Source organism: Scyliorhinus torazame, chromosome 15, assembly GCF_047496885.1.
Source record: "Scyliorhinus torazame isolate Kashiwa2021f chromosome 15, sScyTor2.1, whole genome shotgun sequence".
Classification (NCBI taxonomy): Eukaryota; Metazoa; Chordata; class Chondrichthyes; order Carcharhiniformes; family Scyliorhinidae; genus Scyliorhinus; species Scyliorhinus torazame.
This window is the reverse complement of record NC_092721.1, coordinates 170510563-170535180: the sequence shown is the minus strand read 5'-3', so window position 1 is coordinate 170535180 and position 24618 is coordinate 170510563. Positions and strand designations below refer to the sequence as shown.

The 24618-nt window shown below is 49.4% G+C and overlaps 1 protein-coding gene across 1 annotated transcript in view; it reads right to left on the bottom strand.

Moving 5' to 3' along the window:
* Positions 1 to 421: 421 nt before the first annotated feature.
* Positions 422 to 24618, bottom strand: part of LOC140391984 (transmembrane protein 272-like) — a 42881-nt gene continuing 18684 nt past the window's right edge. Inside the window, exons 2-5 of the mRNA XM_072477096.1 lie at positions 18623 to 18711; positions 13391 to 13450; positions 9006 to 9088; positions 422 to 1718 (exon numbers count right to left, since the gene is read on the bottom strand). Coding sequence (XP_072333197.1) covers positions 1356 to 1718; positions 9006 to 9088; positions 13391 to 13450; positions 18623 to 18680 — 564 coding nt within the window. The 5' untranslated portion in view covers positions 18681 to 18711 and the 3' untranslated portion in view covers positions 422 to 1355. The remainder of the gene's footprint in view (positions 1719 to 9005; positions 9089 to 13390; positions 13451 to 18622; positions 18712 to 24618) is intronic.

Sequence of the window (24618 nt, the reverse complement as noted above, 5' to 3'; positions counted from 1 at the left end):
CCTCATGCTGTGGCTTCCCCACGTCGTGGTGCTCCTCCTGCGCCTCTCGGGCATGCGGCACTGCGGCCTGGGCGGCTTGCACGTGCCCCACTGCGGCCCGCTCCTCTACAGCAGGCTCATTTCAAGTTAATGGGGTTGCTTGTCATCTTCTTTTCATTGATTTAAAGTTAATGGAGTGACCAAGTGGTAGCAGTGCCACACTAGCCTCGGGATAAGACCTCTTTAGTACACTTATAGTATAGCATTGTGCACCTCATCCATATTGAAAATGTGTTTTATGGGGGCACTATTGTCATATTGGGCAGTTTTGTTTTGCAGGTAGGCACAGCAGACTGCACAGCTCACTCTGAAAACCTAACTGTCGTGTTGACCAGTCAAGGTATCTCTCAGCCTAGATAGAATGAATGATCTGATTCTGTAATCATATTGCAAGCCATTTCATTCAAATACAGCTGCTTTCAAACCCAATGAACTGTTGAAACAGTATCTATTTAGCAAAGTGATGGGGACCGGTTGCATGCTACCAGGAGCGTGAGATGTTAAAGCCATCCTCTCTTTTGGACGTCTCGCAAAATTATTTCTTTCTGATAAATTCTCCTGTAGTCTGTGCAACAAGGCCTGATGACCTAGTCCAGCTACTTGTGGAGATATCCCAACAGCAACAACTTGCATTTCGTTACCAACGAGCATTTCGTTACCAACGTTAACAAAGAGGTGTGCCAAGGCATTTCAAAGAAACAGAATAAAATCAAAATGAACACTAGAGGCCAACAAAGGAGGAGATATTAGCAGAGTGACTGTCAGCTTGGTTTTAAAGAGAGTCTCAAATGAGGGAAGACGAAGGCGGAGAGGTTTAGTTTTGGGGCCTAAATGTTTGAAGTCAAAGCCTCCACTGTTGAGGTGAAGGGTTTTCGGGATGCACCTGAAGCCTTAAATTGGTAATTTCTGAGTCCAATATACGTTTCGCTTACCAGAAGCCAGACAGTATAAATCAGAACCTGTGTTCTCATCTGTCTCAAAAAAATTGATGCATCAGTTCCCCCACGTGCCTTGCCTCAGTTTGAGCCAAATCATTGGATCTATCACTGAAATAGCATGCAAACACTGAGAAACTCCAAACAGGCGTGGAAAATGCATAAAGATGCTTGATGCAGGGCTGTACATGCCTAAAATCTAGCCCGATATTTTCATTTCGATGTACAAGTAGACACTGTGCAATACGGCACAGAAGAGAAGACAGTTACATATAAACCAGGCCTGAAAATAACTGACACGGCTGAACCAGTTCGGACTTCTTGAAACGGTGCAGTTTAAACGGGAACTTCCGTTTTAGTCTTAATTTTCAGCCTGATTTTTCATTCTTCTTCTGAATCATCGCTTTGCTTAGAGAAGGAGAATAAGCAGCAACTGCACAGTACCAAAAGGCCCAAAACTGTGTGGCTTATGACAAGAACAACAACTGAGAATATGTACACAGTTTTATCACAGTAATCCTGAGGCTGGTGAAAAGGGGGAATGAAGTTGGGCAGATATGCAGAGAATACCCAGTAGTTCCCCAGTATAAACCACACAAAGAGGAACAGACTGAGGGTGACGTGGATGTAATATCGGTGCAGATTTTGTCGCCAGGGATATTCGTCATCATCATCATCACCGATCATGACGGACTTGGACAGAAGTTGTCTCATTTTCGCAGAATCATAGAGCAGGAGGGTGACCTGTGTAATTGGCACAACAAAAGTAGTATTCAAGCTCAGATGAACATAAGAAACAGGAGCAGGAGTAGGCCATTTGGCCCTTCAAGCCTGCTCCACCATTCACTAAGATCATGGCTGACTTCCAACCTTAACTCAACCTGCCCATACTATCCCTTGATTTACTTAGTATCCCAAAATCTATCCATCTCTGCTGTGAACATGTTCTTTTTTTAAAATATATTTTATTCAAAATTTTTGGCCAACCATGACAGTACATTGTGTATCCTTTACACAGTAATATAACAATATAAATAACAATGGCCAGTTTTAAGCAAGAAATAAATAATATATAAACAACATCGAAATTTTAAAAAAAACTAAGTGGCAACTGCCTTGTCCCAAATAAATACTCTCCAAAAATACAATTTAGCAGTCCAATATACAATTACCTATAACAACAACCTATACATATTTTACATATACACTAACATCCCTGAGAGTCCTTCTGGTTCCTCCCCCCCCTCCCCCCCCCTCCCCCCCTCCCCCCCTCCCCCCCTCCCCCCCCTCCCCCCCCTCCCCCCCCCCCCCCCCGGTTGCTGCTACTGTCTTCTTCTTTTCCATTCCCTCTATCTTTCTGTGAGGTATTCGACGAACGGTTGCCACCGCCTGGTGAACCCTTGAGCCGATCCCCTCAGGACGAACTTAATCCGTTCCAACTTTATAGACCCTGCCATGTCATTTATCCAGGTCTCCACACCCGGGGGCTTGGCTTCCTTCCACATCAACAGTATCCTGCGCCGGGCTACTAGGGACACAAAGGCCAAAACATCAGCCTCTTTTGCCTCCTGCAGTCCCGGCTCCTCTGCAACCCCGAATATAGCCAACCCCCAGCTTGGTTCGACCTGGACCCCCACCACCTTCGAAAGCACCTTTGTCACCCCCACCCAAAACCTCTGTAGTGCCGGACATGACCAAAACATGTGGGTGTGATTCGCTGGGCTTCTCGAGCATCTCGCACACCTATCCTCTACTCCAAAAAATTTACTGAGCCGTGCTCCAGTCATATGCGCCCTGTGTAACACCTTAAATTGTATCAGGCTTAGCCTGGCACACGAGGACGATGAGTTTACCCTACTTAGGGCATCAGCCCACAGCCCCTCCTCAATCTCCTCCCCCAGCTCCTCTTCCCATTTCCCTTTCAGCTCATCTACCATAATCTCCCCCTCGTCCCTCATTTCCCTATATATGTCTGATACCTTACCGTCCCCCACCCATGTCTTTGAGATCACTCTGTCTTGCACCTCCTGCGTCGGGAGCTGCGGGAATTCCCTCCCCTGTTGCCTCGCAAAAGCCCTCAGTTGCATATACCGGAATGCATTCCCTTGGGGCAACCCGTATTTTTCGGTCAGCGCTCCCAGACTTGCAAACGTCCCATCTACAAACAGATCTCTCAATTGTGTTACTCCTGCTCTTTGCCATGTTCCAAATCCCCCATCCATTCTCCCCGGAACAAACCTATGGTTATTTCTTATCGGGGACCGCACCGAGGCTCCCGTCCTTCCCCTATGCCGTCTCCACTGCCCCCAGATTTTCAGAGTAGCCACCACCACCGGGCTTATGGTGTATTTCTTCGGTGAGAACGGCAACGGCGCCGTCACCATAGCTTGTAGGCTAGTCCCCCTGCAGGACGCCCTCTCCAATCTCTTCCACGCCGCTCCCTCCTCTTCTCCCATCCACTTACATACCATTGAGATATTGGCGGCCCAGTAGTACTCACTTAGGCTCGGTAGTGCCAGCCCCCCCCATCCCTACTACGCTGCAAAAATCCCCTCCTCACTCTCGGGGTCTTCCCGGCCCACACAAAACTCATGATATGCTTCTCAATCCTTTTGAAAAAAGCCTTCGTGATCACCACCGGGAGGCACTGAAACACAAAAAGGAATCTTGGGAGGACCACCATTTTAACCGCCTGCACCCTCCCTGCCAGTGGCAGGGATACCATGTCCCATCTCTTGAAGTCCTCCTCCATCTGTTCCACCAACCGCGTCAAATTTAACCTATGCAATGTACCCCAATTCTTGGCTATCTGGATCCCCAAGTAGCGAAAGTCCCTTGTTACCTTCCTCAGCGGAAAGTCCTCTATTTCTCTGCTCTGCCCCCCTGGATGCACCACAAACAACTCACTTTTCCCCATATTCAGTTTATATCCTGAAAATTCTCCAAACTCCCCAAGTATCCGCATTATCTCTGGCATCCCCTCCGCCGGGTCCGCCACATACAACAACAAATCGTCCGCATACAGAGATACCCGGTGTTCTTCTCCTCCCCTGAGTACTCCCCTCCACTTCCTGGAACCCCTCAGTGCTATTGCCAGGGGCTCAATCGCCAGTGCAAACAATAATGGGGACAGAGGACATCCCTGCCTCGTCCCTCTATGGAGCCGAAAATATGCAGACCCCCGTCCATTCGTGACCACGCTCGCCATCGGGGCCCTATACAGCAACTGTACCCATCTAATATACTCATCTCCAAAGCCAAATCTCCTCAACACCTCCCACAAATAATCCCACTCCACTCTATCAAATGCTTTCTCGGCATCCATCGCCACCACTATCTCCGCTTCCCCCTATGGTGGGGGCATCATCATTACCCCTAGCAGCCTCCGTATATTCGTATTCAGCTGTCTCCCCTTCACAAACCCAGTTTTGTCCTCATGGACCACCCCTGGGACACAATCCTCTATCCTCATTGCCATTACCTTGGCCAGAATCTTAGCGTCTACATTCAGGAGGGAAATAGGCCTATAGGACCCGCATTGCAGCGGGTCTTTTTCTTTCTTTAGGAGAAGCGATATCGTTGCCTCTGACATAGTCGGGGGCAGCTGTCCCCTTTCCCTCGCCTCATTAAAGGTTCTCATCAGTAGCGGGGCGAGCAAGTCCACGTATTTCCTGTAAAATTCAACTGGGAATCCATCCGGTCCCGGAGCCTTCCCCGCCTGCATGCTCCTAATTCCTTTCACTACTTCCTCCATTTCGATCTGTGCTCCCAGTCCCACCCTCTCCTGCTCCTCCACTTTAGGAAATTCCAGCTGGTCCAGAAAACACATCATTCTCTCCTTCCCATCCGGGGGCTTAGCTTCATATAATCTTTCATAGAATGCCTTGAACACTCCATTCACTCTCTCCGCTCCCCGCTCCATCTCTCCCTCCTCATCCATCACTCCCCCTATTTCCCTCGCTGCTCCCCTTTTCCTCAATTGGTGGGCCAGCAACCTGCTCGCCTTCTCCCCATATTCGTATTGTACACCCTGTGCCTTCCTCCACTGTGCCTCTGCAGTACCCGTAGTCAGCAAATCAAATTCTACGTGTAGCCTTTGCCTTTCCCTGTACAGTCCCTCCTCCGGTGCCTCCGCATATTGCCTGTCCACCCTCAGAAGTTCTTGCAGCAACCGCTCCCTTTCCCTACTCTCCTGCTTTCCTTTATGTGCCCTGATTGATATCAGCTCCCCTCTAACCACTGCCTTCAACGCCTCCCAGACCACTCCCACCTGGACCTCCCCATTATCATTGAGTTCCAAGTACTTTTCAATACACCCCTTCACCCTTAGACACACCCCCTCATCCGACATTAGTCCCATGTCCATTCTCCAGGGTGGGCGCCGTTCTTTTTCCTCCCCTATCTCCAAGTCCACCCAATGTGGAGCGTGATCCGAAATAGCTATGGCCGTATACTCTGTCCCCCTCACCTTCGGAATCAGCGCCCTTCCCAAAACAAAAAAGTCTATTCGCGAATAAACTTTGTGGACATAGGAGAAAAACAAAAACTCCTTACTCCTAGGTCTACTAAATCTCCATGGGTCTACTCCTCCCATCTGCTCCATAAAATCTTTAAGCACCTTGGCTGCTGCCGGCCTCCTTCCAGTCCTGGACCTCGATCTGTCCAGCCCTGGTTCCAGCACCGTGTTAAAATCTCCACCCATTACCAACTTCCCCACCTCTAGGTCCGGGATACGTCCTAACATGCGCCTCATGAAGTTGGCATCATCCCAGTTCGGGGCATATACGTTCACTAAGACCACCGCCTCCCCCTGTAATTTGCCACTCACCATCACGTATCTGCCCCCACTATCCACCACTGTGGTCTTTGCCTCAAACATTACCCGCTTCCCCACTAATATAGCCACCCCCCTGTTTTTCGCATCCAGCCCCGAATGAAACACCTGCCCCATCCATCCTTTGCGTAGTCTAACCTGGTCTGTCAGTTTCAAATGCGTCTCCTGTAACATAACCACATCTGCCTTAAGTTTCTTTAGGTGTGCGAGTACCCGTGCCCTCTTTATCGGCCCGTTCAGCCCTCTCACATTCCACGTGATCAGCCGGGTTGGGGGGCTCATTACCACCCCCCCCTTGTCGATTAGCCATCCCCTTTTACCCAGCTCCTCACCCGGTTCCCACGCAGCTGTGTCCCCCCCAGGTGGTGCCCCCCCGCCCCGCCCACCCCACCCCATACCAGCTCCCCCTTCTCCCCAGCAGCAGCAACCCAGTAAATCCCCCCCTCCCACCCCCCCCCCGCTAGATCCCCCACTAGCGTAGTTACACCCCCCATGTTGCTCCCAGAAGTCAGCACACTCTGGCCGACCTCGGCTTCCCCCCGTGACCTCGGCTCGCACCGTGCGACGCCCCCTCCTTCCTGCTTCCCTATTCCCGCCATAATTATCATAGCGCGGGAACAAAGCCCGCGCTTCCCTTTTGGCCCCGCCCCCAATGGCCAACGCCCCCAACTCCTCCACCTCCCTTCCTCCCTCCCCCACAACCTGTGGAAGAGAGAAAAGTTACCGGGTCGCAGGATTAACTACATAAAAATCCTCTCTCCCCCCTTTTTCCCCCCCTCTTCGCCCCCCATATTCGCCCCACCATTTTGTCTCGAACGTTCTTTTTTAATAACCCACTCATTCCAATTTCTCTTCAACAGTAAATGTCCATGGGGCTGGGTGTCAGTGGGTGGGGCTGGGGTGTGTATGGGACTGGGTGTCAGTGGGTGGGACTGGGGTGTGTATGGGACTGGGTGTCAGTGGGTGGGACTGGGGTGTGTATGGGGTTGAGTGTCAGTGGGTGGGACTGGGTGTGTATGGGGCTGGGTGTCAGTGGGTGGGACTGGGGTGTGTATGGGGCTGGGTGTCAGTGGGTGGGACTGGGGTGTGTATGGAACTGGGTGTCAGTGGGTGGGACTGGGGTGTGTATGGGGCTGGGTGTCAGTGGGTGGGACTGGGGTGTGTATGGGACTGGGTGTCAGTGGGTGGGACTGGGGTGTGTATGAGGCTGGGACTGGGGTGTGTATGGGACTGGGTGTCAGTGGGTGGGACTAGGGTGTGTATGGGACTGGGGTGTGTATGGGACTGGGCGTCAGTGGGTGGGACTGGGGTGTATATGGGGTTGGGTGTCAGTGGGTGGGACTGGGGTGTGTATGGGGCTGGGTGTCAGTGGGTGGGAAAAAAAAAACAGTAAATGTCCACGCCTCATCCGCCGTTTCAAAGTAGTGGTGCTTCCCTTGATATGTGACCCACAGTCTTGCCGGCTGCAGCATTCCAAATTTGATCTTCTTTTTATGAAGCACCGCCTTGGCCCGATTAAAGCTCGCCCTCCTTCTCGCCACCTCCGCACTCCAGTCTTGATATACGCGGATCACCGCGTTCTCCCATCTACTGCTCCGAGTTTTCTTTGCCCATCTTAAGACCATCTCTCTGTCCTTAAAACGGAGGAATCTCACCACTATGGCTCGAGGAATTTCTCCAGCCCTCGGTCTTCGCGCCATAACTCGATAGGCTCCCTCCACCTCCAGCGGACCCGTCGGGGCCTCCGATCCCATCAACGAGTGCAGCACGTGCTCACATATGCCCCGACGTCCGCCCCTTCTGCACCTTCAGGAAGACCAAGAATCCTTAAATTCTTCCTCCTCGCATTATTCTCCAGCACCTCCAGCCTTTCCACACATCGTTTATGGTGTGCCTCGTGCATCTCCGTCTTCACCACCAGGCCCTGTATACCGTCCTCGTTCTCGGCAACCTTTGCCTTCACGACCCGAAGCTCCCGCTCCTGGGTCTTTTGCTCATCTTTTAGCCCTTCAATCGCCTGTAATATCGGGGCCAACAGCTCCTTCTTCATCTCCTTTTTAAGCTCTTCCACGCAGTGTTTCAAAAACTCGTGTTGTTCAGGGCCCCATATTAAACTGCCACCTTCCGACGCCATCTTGGTTTTTGCTTGCCTTCCTTGCCGCTGCTCTAAAGGATCCACCGCAATCCGGCCACTTTCCTCTCCTTTTTCCATCCGTATCCAGGGGGGATTCCCTTCTGGTATACCGCACAGTGCTTTTAGCCGTTAAAATTGCCGTTGGGGCTCTTATTGAGAGCCCAAAAGTCCGTTCCGCCGGGAGCTGCCGAAACGTGCGACTTAGCTGGTCATCGCCGCACCCGGAAGTCGCTGTGAACATGTTCAACGACTGAGCATCCGCAAACTCTCTGAGGTAGAGAATTTCAAACATTCACAAGCTTTTGAGTGAAGAAAATTCTCCTCATTTCAGTACTAAATGACCAACACTTATTCGAAGGCTGCGAACTCGAGTTCTGGATTTTCCAGCCAGGGGAAACAGCCACCCATCATCTATCTTGTCAAACCCCTTAAGGTCATGTAAACAAATATTTGTATCCTCACTGTATAAGGCACTTGGTGCTGGCTTTTCAACAACAGGGTGGTTAGCACTGCTGCATCACAGCGCCAGTGACCTGAGTTCAAATCCAGCGTTGGGTCACTGTCTGTGTGGAGTTTGCACATTCTCCATGTGACTGTGTGGGTTACCTCCGGGTGTTCTGGCTCCCTCCCACAGTCTGAAGGTGTGTGGGTCAGGTGAATTGGCCATTCTGATTTGCCCATTAGTGTCCAGGGATGTGCAGGTTAGGTGGATTGGCCATGTTAAATTGCCACTTAGTGTCTAAAAGATCAGGTGGGGTCACTGGGTTATGGTGATAGGTTGTGGACGCCGGGGCTCTTTCAAAGTGTCGGTGCAGAATCGATGGGCTGAATGGCCTCCTTCTGCACTGTGGTGATTCTACAATTCTAACCCCAAAACCGTAGATTTTAAAGCCTGCTTCTATTTGAATATAGGGGAACAATTCACAAATGGGGCAAAATATTACACCAAACCAAAACTAAGTTGTATTTCACTTCAACAATTGCGGACCAGCTTGAGTTGCAAGTTCTTTACAAAGGTATTGATAAATGTTGACATACACTTAGTTTAATAGTGATACCCTACCTTTAAACTGCCGATTATTCCTCCAACCAGCAAATACAATGGAATCAATGGCTGAATTGGGCAACTATCCAGGAACTTCATTCCTGAAATATGCAATTGGGATAAGACTACATGAACACAGGTTTATATACAAGTGAACAGGCACAAAGCACAGGGTAAGAATTTTGCTCATTGCTAATGTCGCAACAATAAAAATGTGTATGGAAAATTGTGAGTGCTCACTGTTTGTTGGAAAACCTTAGGCTGGATTCTCCGCAGCCCCCTGCCAAAATCTCGCTTGGCGCGGGGGCGGAGAATCAACTTTCACGCTGAAATCGGGCCCAGCACCGGGTGTCCAGCGGTTCTCCGGGACCCGAGAATCGGCGTGTTCGCGGAGTACTCCGCGTGGCTGGGGGGCCATTGCCAGAGGCCCGCCCAGCGATTCTCTGCTCCCGGCTGACCGGTCAGGGAGGCCTACATTTTCCCGCTGCCTCTGCAGTCCAAGTCCGCAATGCCGCTCACTGTTGCTTCACAGCTCCAGGGTCCCGGGTTCAATTCCGGCCTCTGGTGACTGTCTGTGTGGAGTTTGCACGTTCTCCCCGTGTGTGCGTGTGTTTCCTCCGGGTGCTCCAGTTTCCTCTCACAGTCCAAAGATGTGCAGGTTAGGTGGATTGGCTATGCTAAATTGCCCCTTAGTGTCCAAAAGGTAAGGTGAGAATACTGGTTTATGGGAATAGGGTGGAGGTGGGTGCTTAAGCTTAAGTAGGGTGCTCTTACCAAGGGCCGGTGCAGACTCGATGGGCCGAATGATCTCCTTCTGCACTGTAAATTCTATGATCCTATGATTCTCAAGGGCAATATGGATGGGCAACGAATGCTGGCCTAGCCAGTGAAACCCACATCCCCTAAAAATGAATTTTTAAAAAATATATAAAAATTGCTTTAGAAAATTGAAAAAGAATACATGTTGCCGAAGCTTTTCATCTTGCACTCATCAGAACAATTCACAAGAATATCAAATGTAAAGGGGACAGCAATATAAACTTCATGAGAAGATGGTGCAAATTGGTTGGAAGTGAACTCTGATTGGTAGACGTGTTGCCAGGGACAGGCCCCCTACAACGCAAATGTTAACTCCTCGTTGACATGAGAGCATCCTCCATCCCTCATCAAGGAGGAGCATCCTCCCCCACACCACGGGAATGACAGGTCATACCCCACACCATGCACATATGATGGTGACCCCAGGCCCTGTCCTTCAGTCCCTGCCCCCTGACATTGCCAATGGTTCAATGCCCCATTGTACCATGGCACTGACACCTTGGCAGTGATTCCGTAGCCTAGTGGGCGGATTCAGTAGCCTGAAAGGCAGTGCATGTGGTTAGCACTGTTGCTTCACAGCGCCAGGGACCCGGGTTCGATTCCCTGCTCGGGTCACTGTCTGTGAGGAGTCTGCACGTTCTCCCCGTATCTGCGTGGGTTTCTTCCAGGCGCTCCTGTTTCCTCCTACAAGTCCCGAAAAACATGCCTGTTAGGTGAATCGGACATTCTGAATTCTTCCTCCGTGTACCCAAACAGGCGCCGGAATGTGGCGACTAGGGGATTTTCACAGTAACTTCATTGCAGTGTTAATGTAAGCCTACTTGTGACAATAATAAAGATTGTTATGTGATGGACCCCAAGGGGGGGGGGGGGGGGGGGGGGGGTCAGGTCAGCCCATTGCTCGTGTGCTCCTTTGCCGCTGCACGGCTGCAGAGGGGGATCTCCTAAGGTTTCTGGGAGTTGAGTGGTCTCCAGCTGTGGGTAAGGGATTGACTCCAGGACTGTCCCACAGGATGGGGTTCCCGTGTCTGGACTGCCCCTTCAAGCCCTGGGCAACCTGAAGATCACTCTTGGCATGAGGATCTCAGGCAGCCCTCAGTTCAAGATCTTCACCCTGGTCTGACCTGTTTAACTTTGAAGTTGCCTTCTCACTTTGAACTGCTCTTCCTGACAGCTGATGAGCAGACCACACAGGTCAGTGACGAATCAAGCCAGGAACACTTCCTTTTCCTCACATCTGCTCCCTAGCCCTTTGCTTTTGAAACTGCTGCTTTTTGAAATGTTTGAGCCTTCCTTAAAAGCCCACATTTGAAAAGGCTTGAAATCCCGAGGACCTTTGAAATTCTGAGCATTCGTTCAATTTCACAGTGCAGTGGTATTGTTGCTGGGCTCGTAATCCAAAGACCCAGAGCCTGATTTGGCATACATTGACTCCAGACCCACAGCAATGTGCAATGTTGTTGACTCTTAAATGCCCTGAGGGTTGGGCAATAAATGCTGGCCCAGAGACACCCACACCCCATGAACAAAAAAAAAATTGCCTTTGATTGACAACTTACTGGTTTAAACACAGCTGCCAGGAGGTTTGATTATTTATCTTTCTCTTCATGCTTGAATTCATCTGAAGTAACCCTCTTGATTCTAACTGCAATGTTTATAAACATTCTTGTTATGATTGACAGCTGCTGATCACTTCAACAATGGTAAGTACTTTCTGCGGTTAAAATAGAGGAAGTGAAACCACTTAGCTGCTTGATTCTTCACTGAACTGTCTAGTCTGCAAATCAGCTGCCAGACACAGCAGTTCAGATTGAGAAGGCCACTTCAGAGTTCAAAGAGGTCAGACCAGGAAGAAGATCTTGAACAGAGACCAAGAGTGGTTTTCAGGTTGCCCAGGGCTGGAAGGGGCATGTGACACCCATCCCGGAGGAGGTTCCTGGGGACAGCTGCTTACCCATTCTAGACCCTTGTGGGACCCTCCCTCTGCAGCCTGGCAGCAAGAGAAGAGCACATGAACAATAGGCCGATCCCCTTGACCCCCCCCTCGGGTTCCATGACTGCACTTAGCAATACTTACACCAAAGTGGAGTTCCCGCTGTGGGGGTTGGAGCATGGGCTTCCAACCCGTTAATTACATTTTAATGAATGAAAATCAGCTGTTTTGCATGTTCCCATGTGGGACAGGAAGCCCGCTATGGCCGGCAGGGCAGAAGCAGAGACTGGGGACAGGTTTGCCGACCGACGCCGATCCTATTTTTGGCCCGAAGTGGGATTCTCCGCCCAATCGGGATTCCCGATCTTAGCGGCAGGGAACAGCGAATTCCCGGCCTGATGTCTAAATCGCTAATTTTCCTTAATCAGTCACCTCAGCTAACATCTAAAACAGGTGGAAGAAATCCAGCCCTTGATATTTCTAGGTCCACAGATAAAACTCTAAACTGTTTTCCAATAGGATTTAGTGTGAACAACTGTTCTGCTTTATTCATGTTGACGTCATAAAACCCAAGGGTCAAAGCCCGAGACACTATACAGCTAAATCGCTATCATCAGCAGTGAATGTGACTTCAACAACAGACTGTGCACTTGAACACCTAGTATTGCGTGGAGTTTTACCTGAGGAAGGTTGTTCTTGCTGTGGAGGGAGTGCAGCAAAGGTTTACCAGGCTGTCATATGGGGAGAGACTAAGTCAGTTAGGATTATATTCATTGGAGTTTAGAAGAGTGAGAGGGGATCTCATAGAAACGTACAAAATTCTAAGAGGATTAGACAGGGTAGATTCAAAAAGAATGTTCCCAATAGTGGAGGAGTCCAGAACCAGGAGTCATAGTTTGAAGATAAGGGGGAGGGATTTCTTAGCCCAGAGAATGGTGAATCTGTGGAATTCGCTACCACAGAAAGTAGCTGAGGACAAAACGTTGTGTAATTTCTAGAAGGAATTCGATATAGCTCTTGGGGCTAAAGGATCAATGGATATGGGAGAAAAGGCGGGATCAGGGTATTGAACTTGATGATCAGCCATGATCAAAATGAATGGCGGAGCAGGCTCGAAGGGCAGAATGGCCTCCTCCTGCTTCTATTTTCTATGTTTCTATGTTTTGAAACAAGGTGCTCTGCTGCTTCCAAAGACCAAAGACATTTCTCATTTCTGGAGAAGTATCTACTGGTACCTCAGAAGATTGCAGTAACTCTCAAGTACCAGTCTCAATATTGCCCTGCAAGTAGATGTCAAGCATGTGTTCATGTGCCTGGTGAGCTGTTCACCTCAGTCTGTGTGAGGTAGTTCTGCAGTAAGAATATGCACGTAGAGATAAGTATAATCGTGTAACTGAGGTCAAGGCACATCGCATTACATTTACGAAAAAAAACCCCAAGAAATAGCAATTCTGACAAACTCATAAACTGAGGAGATAAACGGAGATGAAATAACAGCAGTTTTGAATGAAAATGCAAATAAATTACTTTAAATCAAGTATACTGCTTATTTAAGAACAAAACGTGCACCTATAATACAACAGTTGGCATTGCTAAAACATGTATACTTTATTCATTCTATACAATATTTGATGAAAATAAAGTTTCTCACCCACAAAGGCCATGGACAGCGGCAATGCAAGGAAAGCAAGCAGCCCGAAGATAAAGCAAGCTGTGCATATAAATAGATAAAGATGTCAAATTCTTTGTTTTCACCATACTGGAAATAAAATGAGCAGATTATGAGGAGCAGTAAACTGCATCATTTCCTATAAACAAGCAGGCTCATTAAAGCAATGAGAAGCTTGACATCACTCGTGACTCTATTTAACATTAACTGAAAATTATAATATATAATCTGGGCAGATCCTACCCACAGGTTGTGAGTCTGAAATGCTTTAGTTACCAGAACAGAAGAAGCATTGGTCGCTGATTGTAGACACCCAGGCAACAAATTTGAACACATATACATCAAAATTGTGCCATCTCCTGGTGTGTTCTTAGAGCCGACCGGAAACTTTTGAATTTCACATTCGAACCACCGGATTTTAGGTGATTTTTGAACATGTTTCAACCAAGATTAAAATTTACAAATACTTTGGGAGCAACACGGTGGTGCAGTGGTTAGCACTGTTGCCTCACGGCACCACGGTTCGATCCCAGCCCCGGGTCACTGTCCGTGTGCGCGTGGGTCTCAACCCCACAACCCAAAGATGTGCAGGAAGGTGGACTGGCCATGCTAAATTGCTCCTGAATTGGCAAAAAAACGAATTGGGTACTTTAAATTTAAAAAAATTCAAATACTTTAGCCATAAGTAAAGGATACAAAACAGTTATTCTCCTTCCCTTCTCCCCTGATCCACCGTTTTATTGTAGCTGACCCCATCATTATATTATCCATCATCATCTCACAGTGTGAATAAACATGCCAATAGGTAGAGAGTCACACTTTACCCTGAATAGAATTGTTAACAGCTCAGGTAACACCTCTTGGATATTCACTCTCTATTCCAATAGACTGGAATTAGAGTCAAGCTGGGTTCCAAAAGGGGAAAATATTTTAAAAAACATAATTCAAGCATTCACACAATATAGGACACATGATCAGGCATGCTTCCAATCTTTAACACACAACAGACACAAATTCTGTAAGCCAGGGAGTTCCTGAAATCCGAATTGTTTTTAAGGAATGTCTAAGTTTTCCAAAACTCTCTCAAACATCTGTCATCAAATCTATCAATTAAATAGTTGCAAATTGCAAGTTGACCTGATGGTTTCCCATATGTGATTAATTATTGCAACAATTAAAATGTTCGCAATTCACAATTCTCTAAGCCTCCCAAATTCTCAAATCACTGCTTCCTATTCTAGGTCCGAAGGAACTGTTCTCTAAAAAGTAGCATTTTGTATCTGCCACCCTTTCCCCATGGATCCTGGGAGCATGTGTGGTGGTCCATGTTTGTCACAAGGCCGCTCAAAGGTCAACCACAGTGGTGTCTATTTTGTGTAAGGGTCCTTCATGTTCCTTCTTGTTTATAATCCTGCGGGTGTTGAATTCCTGAAAGCAGAGCCTGAAGGCAGGCCACAAACTGACAGCAAAGTCTGACGAAGCTGGAACTGTGTCTCAGCAGGCATGTTGTGAGTACCGGCTGCAAAACAAGGACTGTGATTCTCAAGCTTACTGTGGAGAAAGCCTGCAAGGATCCATCACCGAAATTCTGTGTGTGTAGAGGGTGAGGGGAGGCCAGTTACAGTAGGAGTTAGGTACATATTAATATTCAACCAACTGTATCTGCTGCGTATTTCACCATTAATATTTTATAAATAAACAGTAATCATGTTTCAACTTACAAACCTGGTAATCATTGAGCAGCTAACGGCCAAAGACTTTGGGAATATTTACAAGAATTATTGGTTAATTCACTTGAGGTGCGACTCCGGGGCACATGGGGCTGAAATTATAAAATTTTCAGTGCAGAAGGAGGCCGTTCAGCCCATCGTGTCTGCACTGGCCCTTGGAAAGAGCACCCTACTTAAGCCCACAACTCCACCCCATCCCCATAACCCAGTAACCCCACCTAACCTTTTGGACACTAAAGGCCAATCCGCCTCACCTGCACATCTTTGGACTGTGGGAGGAAACCGGTGTACCCGGAGGGAACCCACGCAGACACGGGGAGAAAGTGCAAACTCCACCCAAGGCTGGAATTGAACCTGGAACCCTGGAGCTGTGAGGCAGCAGTGCTAACCACTGCGCCACCAAGGATTTTAGCTCAATCATAGAATCCCTACAGTGCAGATGGAGATCATTCCGCCTATTGATTCCACACGAACCCTAGGAATGAGTACCCTACCTAGGCCTACACCTCCAACCAAACCCCGTAACCCCACCTAACCTCAATAAGGGGCACTTTATCATGGCCAATCCACCTAACTTGCACAGCCTGAATTGTGGATTGACCACATACTTGTCCAGGGTGGCATAACAATTGTTACAAATGTGAAATTTTTGTAAGACTGTCATATTGCAAAGTCTCTTTTTAAATTTAAGGAGAAATAGAATGGCCTGGAGGGGGTTTGGTGACCATACTAATTGTGCCCGGAGGCAGTCCCATGTGATTAGAAACCAAAACCTATTGAAAATCAAGTGACCATTTAATAATAATAATCGCTTATTGTCACAAGTAGGCTTCAATGAAGTTACTGTGAAAAGCCCCTAGTCGCCATATTCCGGCACCTGTTTGGGGAGGCCGGTACGGGAATTGAACCTGCGCTGCTGCCTTGTTCTGCATTACAAGCCAGCTGTTTAGCCCACGGTGCTGAACCAGCCCCAGTGATTTTCATACTTTGAAACAGAGGGACAGCTGTTTTTCTCGACCAAGCGGGTGGGACAAGAAGACAGAAACAGCTGCTGCTGTGAAGAGCAAAGGTAGAGATTATTTTGCAGGTGGTTGATGAGAACAAGGGGCGGGATTCTCCGACCCCCCGCCGGGTCAGAGAATCGCCGGGGGACGGCATGAATCCCGCCCCCGTCGGATTCTCCGGCGCCGGAGATTTGGCGGGGGCGGGAATCGCGGCGCGCTGGACGGCGGGCTCCCCTTCAGCGATTCTCCGACCCGCGATGGGCTGAAGTCCCGCTCGTCCTGTGCAGGTCCCGCCGGCATAAATTGGACTAGATCCCATACCGGCGGTACCTGGAGGCGCGGGCGAGCTCCGGGGTCCTGGGGGTGGCGCGGGGCGATCTGGCCCCGGGGCGTGCCCCCACGGTGGCCTGGCCTGCGATCGGGACCCACCGATCCCTGGGCGGGCCTGTGTCGTGGGGGCACTCTTTTCCTACGCGCCGGTCATGTAAGCCTCCGCGATGGCCGGCGCAAAGGTTAACCCCCCCCCCCCCTGCGCATGCGCGGGGAGGATCTCAGCAGCCGCTGACGCTCCTGTGCATGCGCAGACCCGCGCCGGCCGGCGGAGCCCCTTCGGCCCCGGCTGGCGCGGCGCCAAAGGCCTTCCACGCCAGCTGGGGGGGGGCGCAAACCACTCCGCCGCCGACCTAGCCCCTGAAGGTGTGGAGGATTCCGCACCTTTGGGGCGGCCCGACGCTGGAGTGGTTCACGCCACTCCGTCCCGCCGGGACCCCCCGCCGGGTACAGGAGAATCCCACCCAAGATCTTCGTTTGAAGAAATAGGGGGTGGGATTCTCCGTTCCCTGCGCCAATTTCGTAATCGGCGATCAGGCGGAGAATCCCTTTTGTTGCCAAAATCGGGGGCGGTTTCGTGTGCTCCGCCCCCTCCAAAACAGCATCATTGCGGCGCATGCATCTCAAAAATGGGAAGTCTATTCTTGAATGGGACAGTACTAAACTTCCTCATGTTCACCCGACATCCATCAAACCTACAGGCTTAAGGGTCAGAACATGTGGGGCGAAATTCTCCTACCCGCCCCGCCACATTTCTGCACCGACCGGCCGGCGGGAGTCTCCGTAACACCGGCCGGTCAATGGGGTTTCCCATTGTGGGGCAGCCCCACGCCATCGGGAAACCCCCCGGTGCCGGCAAAACGGAGACTCCCGCCGGCGGAGAATCATCGGGGGCTGGCGTGAATACCGCCCCCGCCGGTTGCCGAATTCTCCGGCACCAGAGATTCGGCGGGGGCGGGAATCGCGCCGCGCCGGTTGGCGGGCCCCCCACCCTCGATTCTCCGGCCCGGATGGGCCGAAGCCCCGCCACTAAAATGCCTGTCCCGCCAGCGTAAATTAAACCACCTACCTCACCAGCGGGACAAGGCGGCGCGGGCGGGCTCTGGGGTCCTGAGGGCGGCGCGGGACGATCTGGCCCCGGGGGGTGCCCCCACGGTGGCCTGGCCCGCGATCGGGGCCCACCGATCTGCGGGCGGGCCTGTGCCGTGGGGGCACTCCTTCCCTTCCGCCTCCGCCACGGTCTCCGCCATGGCGGAGGCAGAAGAGACTCCCTCCACTGCGCATGCGTGGGAAGCTGTCAGTGGCCGCTGACGCTCCCGCGCATGCGCCGCCCGGAGATGTCATTTCCGCGCCAGCTGGCGGAGCACCAAAGGCCTTTTCCGCCAGCTGGCGGGACGGAAATTCGTCCGGCGCCGACCTAGCCCCTCAATGTTGGGGCTCGGCCCCCAAAGATGCGGAGCATTCCGCACCTTTGGGGCGGCGCAATGCCCGTCTGATTTGCACCGTTTTGGGCGCCAGTCGGCGGACATCGCGCCGTTTCCGGAGAATTTCGCCCCACATCTCACTCACTGTTTGCTATATTATGGGAGAATCGCTGGGTCCGTGCTGGACATGAGCAAGGCTGACAAGCTGCAGCCGCACGTACACCTACACCCTCCACACACGCACCGATCGCACTGTAAAAGATGGCGATGGTTGAGCTGGACCGCGTGCCCGTCCATCCCAACCCAACAGCTCACTTCCTGGCCACCCCCCACTACTCCCCCAGCCCTGGCACAAGCTCCTGGTCAACTGCACGGCTCTCGGCGGAGTATGGCGGTGCTGGACACTGCCTGCACGCCCCCTCTATCTCTCCGCAGGCCCACGACCGCTGAGACCACATGTGGCCTGCACCATCGGGAAATCGACTCATCGGAGGCGGAGCATTGCGGAGGGGCCCGTTAATGATATTCAAACGACTGCGCGCATCTTGATGATGCCGATTTGGAGGGGGCGGAGCATCGCAACCCGGCATCAAACCGGTGCCTGCCGAGATTTTGGCATTGGGAGCCATTCTCTGCCCGCTCGCCGTTCCCAATTTTGGAGTCGGGCAAGGGAGAATCCTGCCCATAGTCTCCCAAACGGGGATTCGAGCCCCATATGCTACTTACCATTGCTGGCAATTTTTGAAATACATCGATGGCAAGCCTTTTCCACACCAGCAGACATTTTTCTCCCCTTTCTCTGGTCCAGTGTATCTCTGAAGCAAAACAAGATGAAGAATTGTTGTTAGCCTTATGGGGACTTTAAATCTTGCAGTTTGCAAATTTAAACTAAAACCATAGCTGAAGAATTTTTAATAAATGGTTGCACCCCTGTGCCTGGATCAGTAGGTTGTTGGGTGTTAGGTTTTTGCACTATTCTACCATTTTAACTCCAGAATTTATGGCCAGAATTCTCTGGCCTTTCGTTGGCGATGGGATTTTCTTCCCGCCTCTTGTCAATGGGATTTTCCATTGAATCCACTCCATGCCACTGGGAAACCCGTTGGCCGGGATGCCCTGCCTGCAGAAAAAGGGAATCCCAATGGCAGGAAAATTCCGACCTACATCATTAGTTTATGCTGTGCTGTATATCCAGAATAACAAATTTTTTAAAAGAGCTATGAGTTGCTTCAATGAATACTCACACTCTGGATAAAGTGACCCCAATTATGTTATCCCTCCCTGCAACATGAACAATTTTTAAAGCAAGTGTTTGCAGCATCACACTCCAACAACAGAAGAGGAGAATCTGGTCTAGAATTTCTCCCAAAACACTAGTGAATCATAGAATCATAAATTTTACAGTGCAGAAGGAGGCCATTCGGCCCATCGCGTCTGCATCGGCCCTTGGAAAGAGCACCCCATTTAAACCCACACATCCACCCTGTCCCCATCCCTGTAACCCCACCTAACCTTTTTGGACACTAAGGGCAATTTAGCATGGCCAATCCATCTAACCTGCATATCTTTGGACTGTGGGAGGAAACCCACGCAGACACGGGGAGAAAGTGCAAACTCCACACAGACAGTGACACAAGCCGGAAATCGAACCTGGGACCCTGGAGCTGTGAAGCAACTGTGCTAACCACTGAGCTACCATGCTGCCGATGGATAATAGTCCATGTAGATCACAGTTTCTGGAAATATATATTTCAAGCAGTTAAAGAACCAAAGCTAAGGCTTAATGCTTCCTTTTCAACTATTGGCTATTTACGACTTTCGGTGGGGACGCACACAGGGCAACTCCTGCTTGAAGGCACAGGAAAGAGCTCTCTTTACCCGAAAACAGGAAAAACTTTAACGGAAAAGCGTAGCTGAAGGTCGGAGATGCCCCCCCCCCCAGTGTGTGGCATGTCAGCGGATTACCAAACCTGGCAGAAGAAAGTGAAAGACCTGGCCAAGGAGTTGGAAGAGACCTGTAGCGCAGCAGCTATTGGAAAGATGGCAGAGGGGGAAGGGACAGTGCAAGCTTGAAGGCCCCAAATGGAACAGTTGATGGCTTTCATCAGGGAGGAGTTCTGTCAACAAAGGAAAAAGAGATGCAGGAGGACAGATCGAAAGGGCTGTGGCATCCCTGAATTGCACATTAAAAATATAAATTTGGTGAAAGTGAATTTGCCAAGGCCAGGGTCGATAGGAAGGTTGAAAAGTATTTGGAGGTACAGGGGTCGCAGGTCCAAGAGATGGAGAGGGTGATGTCGGACCACAGCGATTGAGTGGTGGCATTGGAGGCAGGGATGGGGCTCTTAGGAGACCTTTGCAAGACGCGGAGAGCAAAGGTGGAAGAGCAAGAGAATAGGATGAGAAGGCAGAACCTGTGCATCGTCGATCTGCCGGAAGGAGTGGGAGGCACGAGTGCCACGAGGTATGTCTCGAGGATGCTGGCGGGGCTGGTGGCGGAGGGGGTGCTGCACAAGGCCCCAGAGGCGAATAGAACGCATAGTCTCTGAGGCAGAAGCCAAGAGCTGGGGAGCCGACATGGGCGGTGATCGTATGACTCCACAAGTTTGTGGAAAAAGAGAAGATCCTGCAATTGGGCCAGTGAGAAGCAGAACTGCAAAAGGGAGGGGAACAAAGTCTGAATATACCAGGACATTGGAGCTGAACTGGCAAAACGCGTGCAGGATTCAATGGGGCCAAGGCGGTGCTGTATCGACGGCAGATCAGGCTTGGGGTGCTCTACCCAGCAGAATTATGGGTGACTTACGAGGGCCAGGAATACTACTTTAAAACCCCAGAAGCGGCCAATGACTTTATTATGGGCTACTTTCGAAGAGAAGGATTACGTTTTCTAGAGAAATAACTGACTGGACACTCTATGTTAGTATCATCATCCGGTAACAACATGGCTCTGGCATCCACATCACTGACATCAACTGCTACCTTGAATAATTTGTTGAAATCTGGAGCAGTTAACACGGCCTTATTTATAAAGTCAGTCTTTAATCTGTTGAGGGCAGTCTGACAAGACAATGTCCAGTCATATTTAACTTTGTTCACAGAGCAGCTGCTGTGCTGAAATTCTGAATAAACTTCCTGTAAAATCCACACATTGAGGAACTGCAACAATCCACGTTTGATTTTAGGGGCAAGAAAGTCCATAATCCCTTGAAATTTAGCTTCTCTAGGCAACTTTTGACCTTGACCCTGTCCTAAATAAGTGACCCTGGCCTTGGCAAATTCACTTTCACCAAATTTATATTTGTAATGTGCAATTCAGGTCGCCACATCATAGGAAGGAGTGATTGTACTGGAGCGGGATGTTGCCTGGGATGGAACATTTATGTTACGCAGAGGTTGGATAGGCTTGGGTTGGTTTCATTGGAGCAGAGAAGACTGAGGGACGACCTGATCGAGGTGTACAAGATTATGAGGGGCATGGACAGGGTGAATAGGGAGCAGCTGTTCCCCTTAGTTGAAGAGTTAGTCCCAAGGGACACAAGTTCAAGGTGAGGGGCAGGTGGTTTGGGGTGGGGGGGGGGGAATGTGAGGAAGAATTTCTTTACCCAGAGGGTGGTGACGGTCTGGAGTGCACTGCCTGGGATGGTGTAGAAGCCGGTTGCCTCACATACTTTAAGTACCTGGATGAGCACTTAGCACATCTTAACATTCAAGGCTATGGGCCAAGTGCTGGCAAATGGGATTAGGTACTTAGGTCAGGTGTTTTTCATTTGTTGGCTGAAGGGCCTATTCTGCACTGTGCATTTCTGTGATTCTGATTCTATCACTAAGTCAGTTTTTCGTGGGGTTGGAAATGGGTGAGGAGCAGATGTTGTCGCCTTTGCCTCATTGATCGCCCGAAGGCGGATCCTGTTGGGATGGAGATCAACCTCTCCGCCCTGTGCCCTGGCATGGCGAGGGGACCTGTTGGAATTCTTAACTCATGAGACGGTTAAGTTTGAACTGAGGGGAAGGATGGAGGGGTTCTACAATTCATGGCCGTTATTCATTATGCACTTTCAAGAATTAGATTATATCGAACATTAGGAGGGGGGGGGATTGGGAGAGTTGATGGGGGGGGGAAGAAACGTATGTGTTAATGGTGACTATGGGTGTTTCCCGATGCCTTCTTGTTTTTTGCTCATGTTAACATGTGGGCTGTTGTTTGGGGATTTGGTGGGAAGATGGGATTGTTGTTGTTGATAAGGGGATTCACAATGTATTTGTTACTGTTTAGTGTTTGTTGGTGGGTGTAAATTTGGAAGAAAATGTGAAAAAGGACAATAGAAATATATTTTTTTAAAGTCAGTTTTTTCTAATTTGTGAAATATTTCCCCAGACTTTTCCACATGGTCTTCCTAAGAATCGCAGCAGACTAATAGTTCCCAAACTGGGATTCGCAAAATGTTTCAGGAGGTTCAAGGGAAAAATCCTGTAATGGCAGTCGCAGAAGTGTCTGCCCCAGCAGAATTAATCTCAACTATAGGTTTTAGTAGTAGCCTGTCACTCAGGATGGTCAATGTCCAAAGCAGCTAATCAGGCATGTAAAGCATCCAGATTGACAGGCTGCTTGGTTAGTGATTGCTGTTATTCTGAATAACGCCTCATCTCGCACCTCGTGACAGGAGCTGGAACTGGAGAGTCGTTTGTGGTGTACTCTCTCTTCTGCTTTGGGGTTTGTGCCTGTGGAAGTGGAGCTCGCAGGTTAGTACCTGCATTTTAATTTTACTGTTTTCTGTGTTTCCCTTCGCTTTCCAACCACTTGTCTAAAATCCTGAAGGTTAGGTAAGAAGAATGGACTGCCTTTGATCAGAGCTCAAGAGTGGGGGGGGGGAGGTGCAGATGGCAGAAAACACCAGGACCCAGGTGCTGGGTTGTGAGCTCAGTGTTGTGTTACGTGAGGGAGATATTAGGAAATTGGGTTCCGAACTGAGACCCCAGTGTAGCAGGCAGTTTAGGAGTTAAACAGACTGACGAAAAAACCCTGCTAGCACAGAATCAGAGGGATACGTGCAAACCTGGCCGAGTTACAGTGTCCCAGTCAGACTTAAACTCGTTAGTGGAAACATACAGGGTGACCCATATTCATTGTTCTTCGGGACACTCCTGTCTGACCAGCTATTAGCCCATTACAGAGTTTGGTGGCCTCTTTGTCCATTAATGGGAGGTCGGTTGCATATCAATAGCATGGCTGTGTTATCTTGTATAGACAGGAGTGAGCAATCAAACAGCCAAGAGAACTCTGATGGGTTTGAACCCCATCAGAGGACCTTTGTTTGAGGGGCTAGACGGAGCTTAGAGAGAGACAGAATGCTGTTCTGAATAGTTACAGAAGAGAAGGCTTTAGAAATTGACCGAGAAGGTCATGAAATTTGCCACCAAAGCAGGCTTTGGAAAAGGGTTCAGAACGTATGTCGCGAACAGAAGAAAAATTGTTTTGTAAATGCAAGTATTGCCTTTGCCTGTTTGTGCAAGCAGAATGAGAGCTGCATTTTCTCTAAAGTGCTGTTTAATGGGAACTATTGTGTTCAGGTTAAGAAACTACATGTGATCTGCTATTGTTAGGGTTGAAGTTAAAAGTTTAAATATTGCTTTCTTCTCTTTTGTTTTAATAAAGTTTGTTTATAAAATAACCAAGCCCTATTTCTTATATTATCGCTCCTGGAACAAATTGATCTTTCCGCAATGTTTTAAAACTTTACAATGTTGCAGCTCTGGTTTAGTCTCTTAGCCACTGTTCAGAGCTGACCAGGTGTCTAAAACAGTTGTAATGGCAGCCAGAGTGAGGAACCAGGCCAGAAAGACTTTAAAAAAAAAATCAAAACCATCAGCTTGATCATTCCGATTTTTAAAAACGTTGTTTTTGCAGCTTACTTGAGCTGCTGCTTCTGACCTGCAAGCAGCTTTGTGGTTCCGATTTTGAAAAGCCCGCCAAAAAAGCCACAAAGTACCCAAAAGTCAGAGGGGACAACTGAGAGTGTCCTTGATTGAGGATTTGTTCTAAATGGGGATAGCGAGGGAGATGGGCGAGGGGTGGAGGTGTGTGGGTTGAGGCGAGGGGTTGGTGTGTGTGGCGGTTATGGCGGTGGAGGTGTGTGCGGAGGTGGAGGAGTGGAAGTTGGGGGGGGGGGGGGTCACTTTTAAGGTTTAGGACCACAAAATTAAATACTGTACAGATACTGCAAAGTGCAGGGCATTTTAACGAGGGCTGACGTAGTCATCAAAACCATTGTTATCAACTGCACAGTATTATAAATAACTAATGGAATATCTTCCACTCAAATGAATAATATTTCATGATGCTGTTGAAGTAAAAATTTGTATTCTCTGGTTTGTTTAATAGTTGTGGTGGGATCATCTAGAGGGTTTACACAAATTAACACTGCCTTATATCATTGCTGCTGTTAATATTAATGACCCATGCTGCATATATATTTGGATGACATTTGTAATTAGATGCCAACAGTGGGAGTTATTGTTTTGCTAGAAACTTTCTATCATTGTTTGGTGAATTGATTAGCGAAGGGTTAAAGGGGTGGCAGGGGCTATTCTACATGATTTTTCATGTATACAAAGATGATATACTAGATATCATTACAGGGAGCTCCGCTCTTCGGATCTCCCTGTTGTAGCGAGAGATTGGGACCCGCCATCTCCGAGGCCTTGAAAAAATACCCGACCTC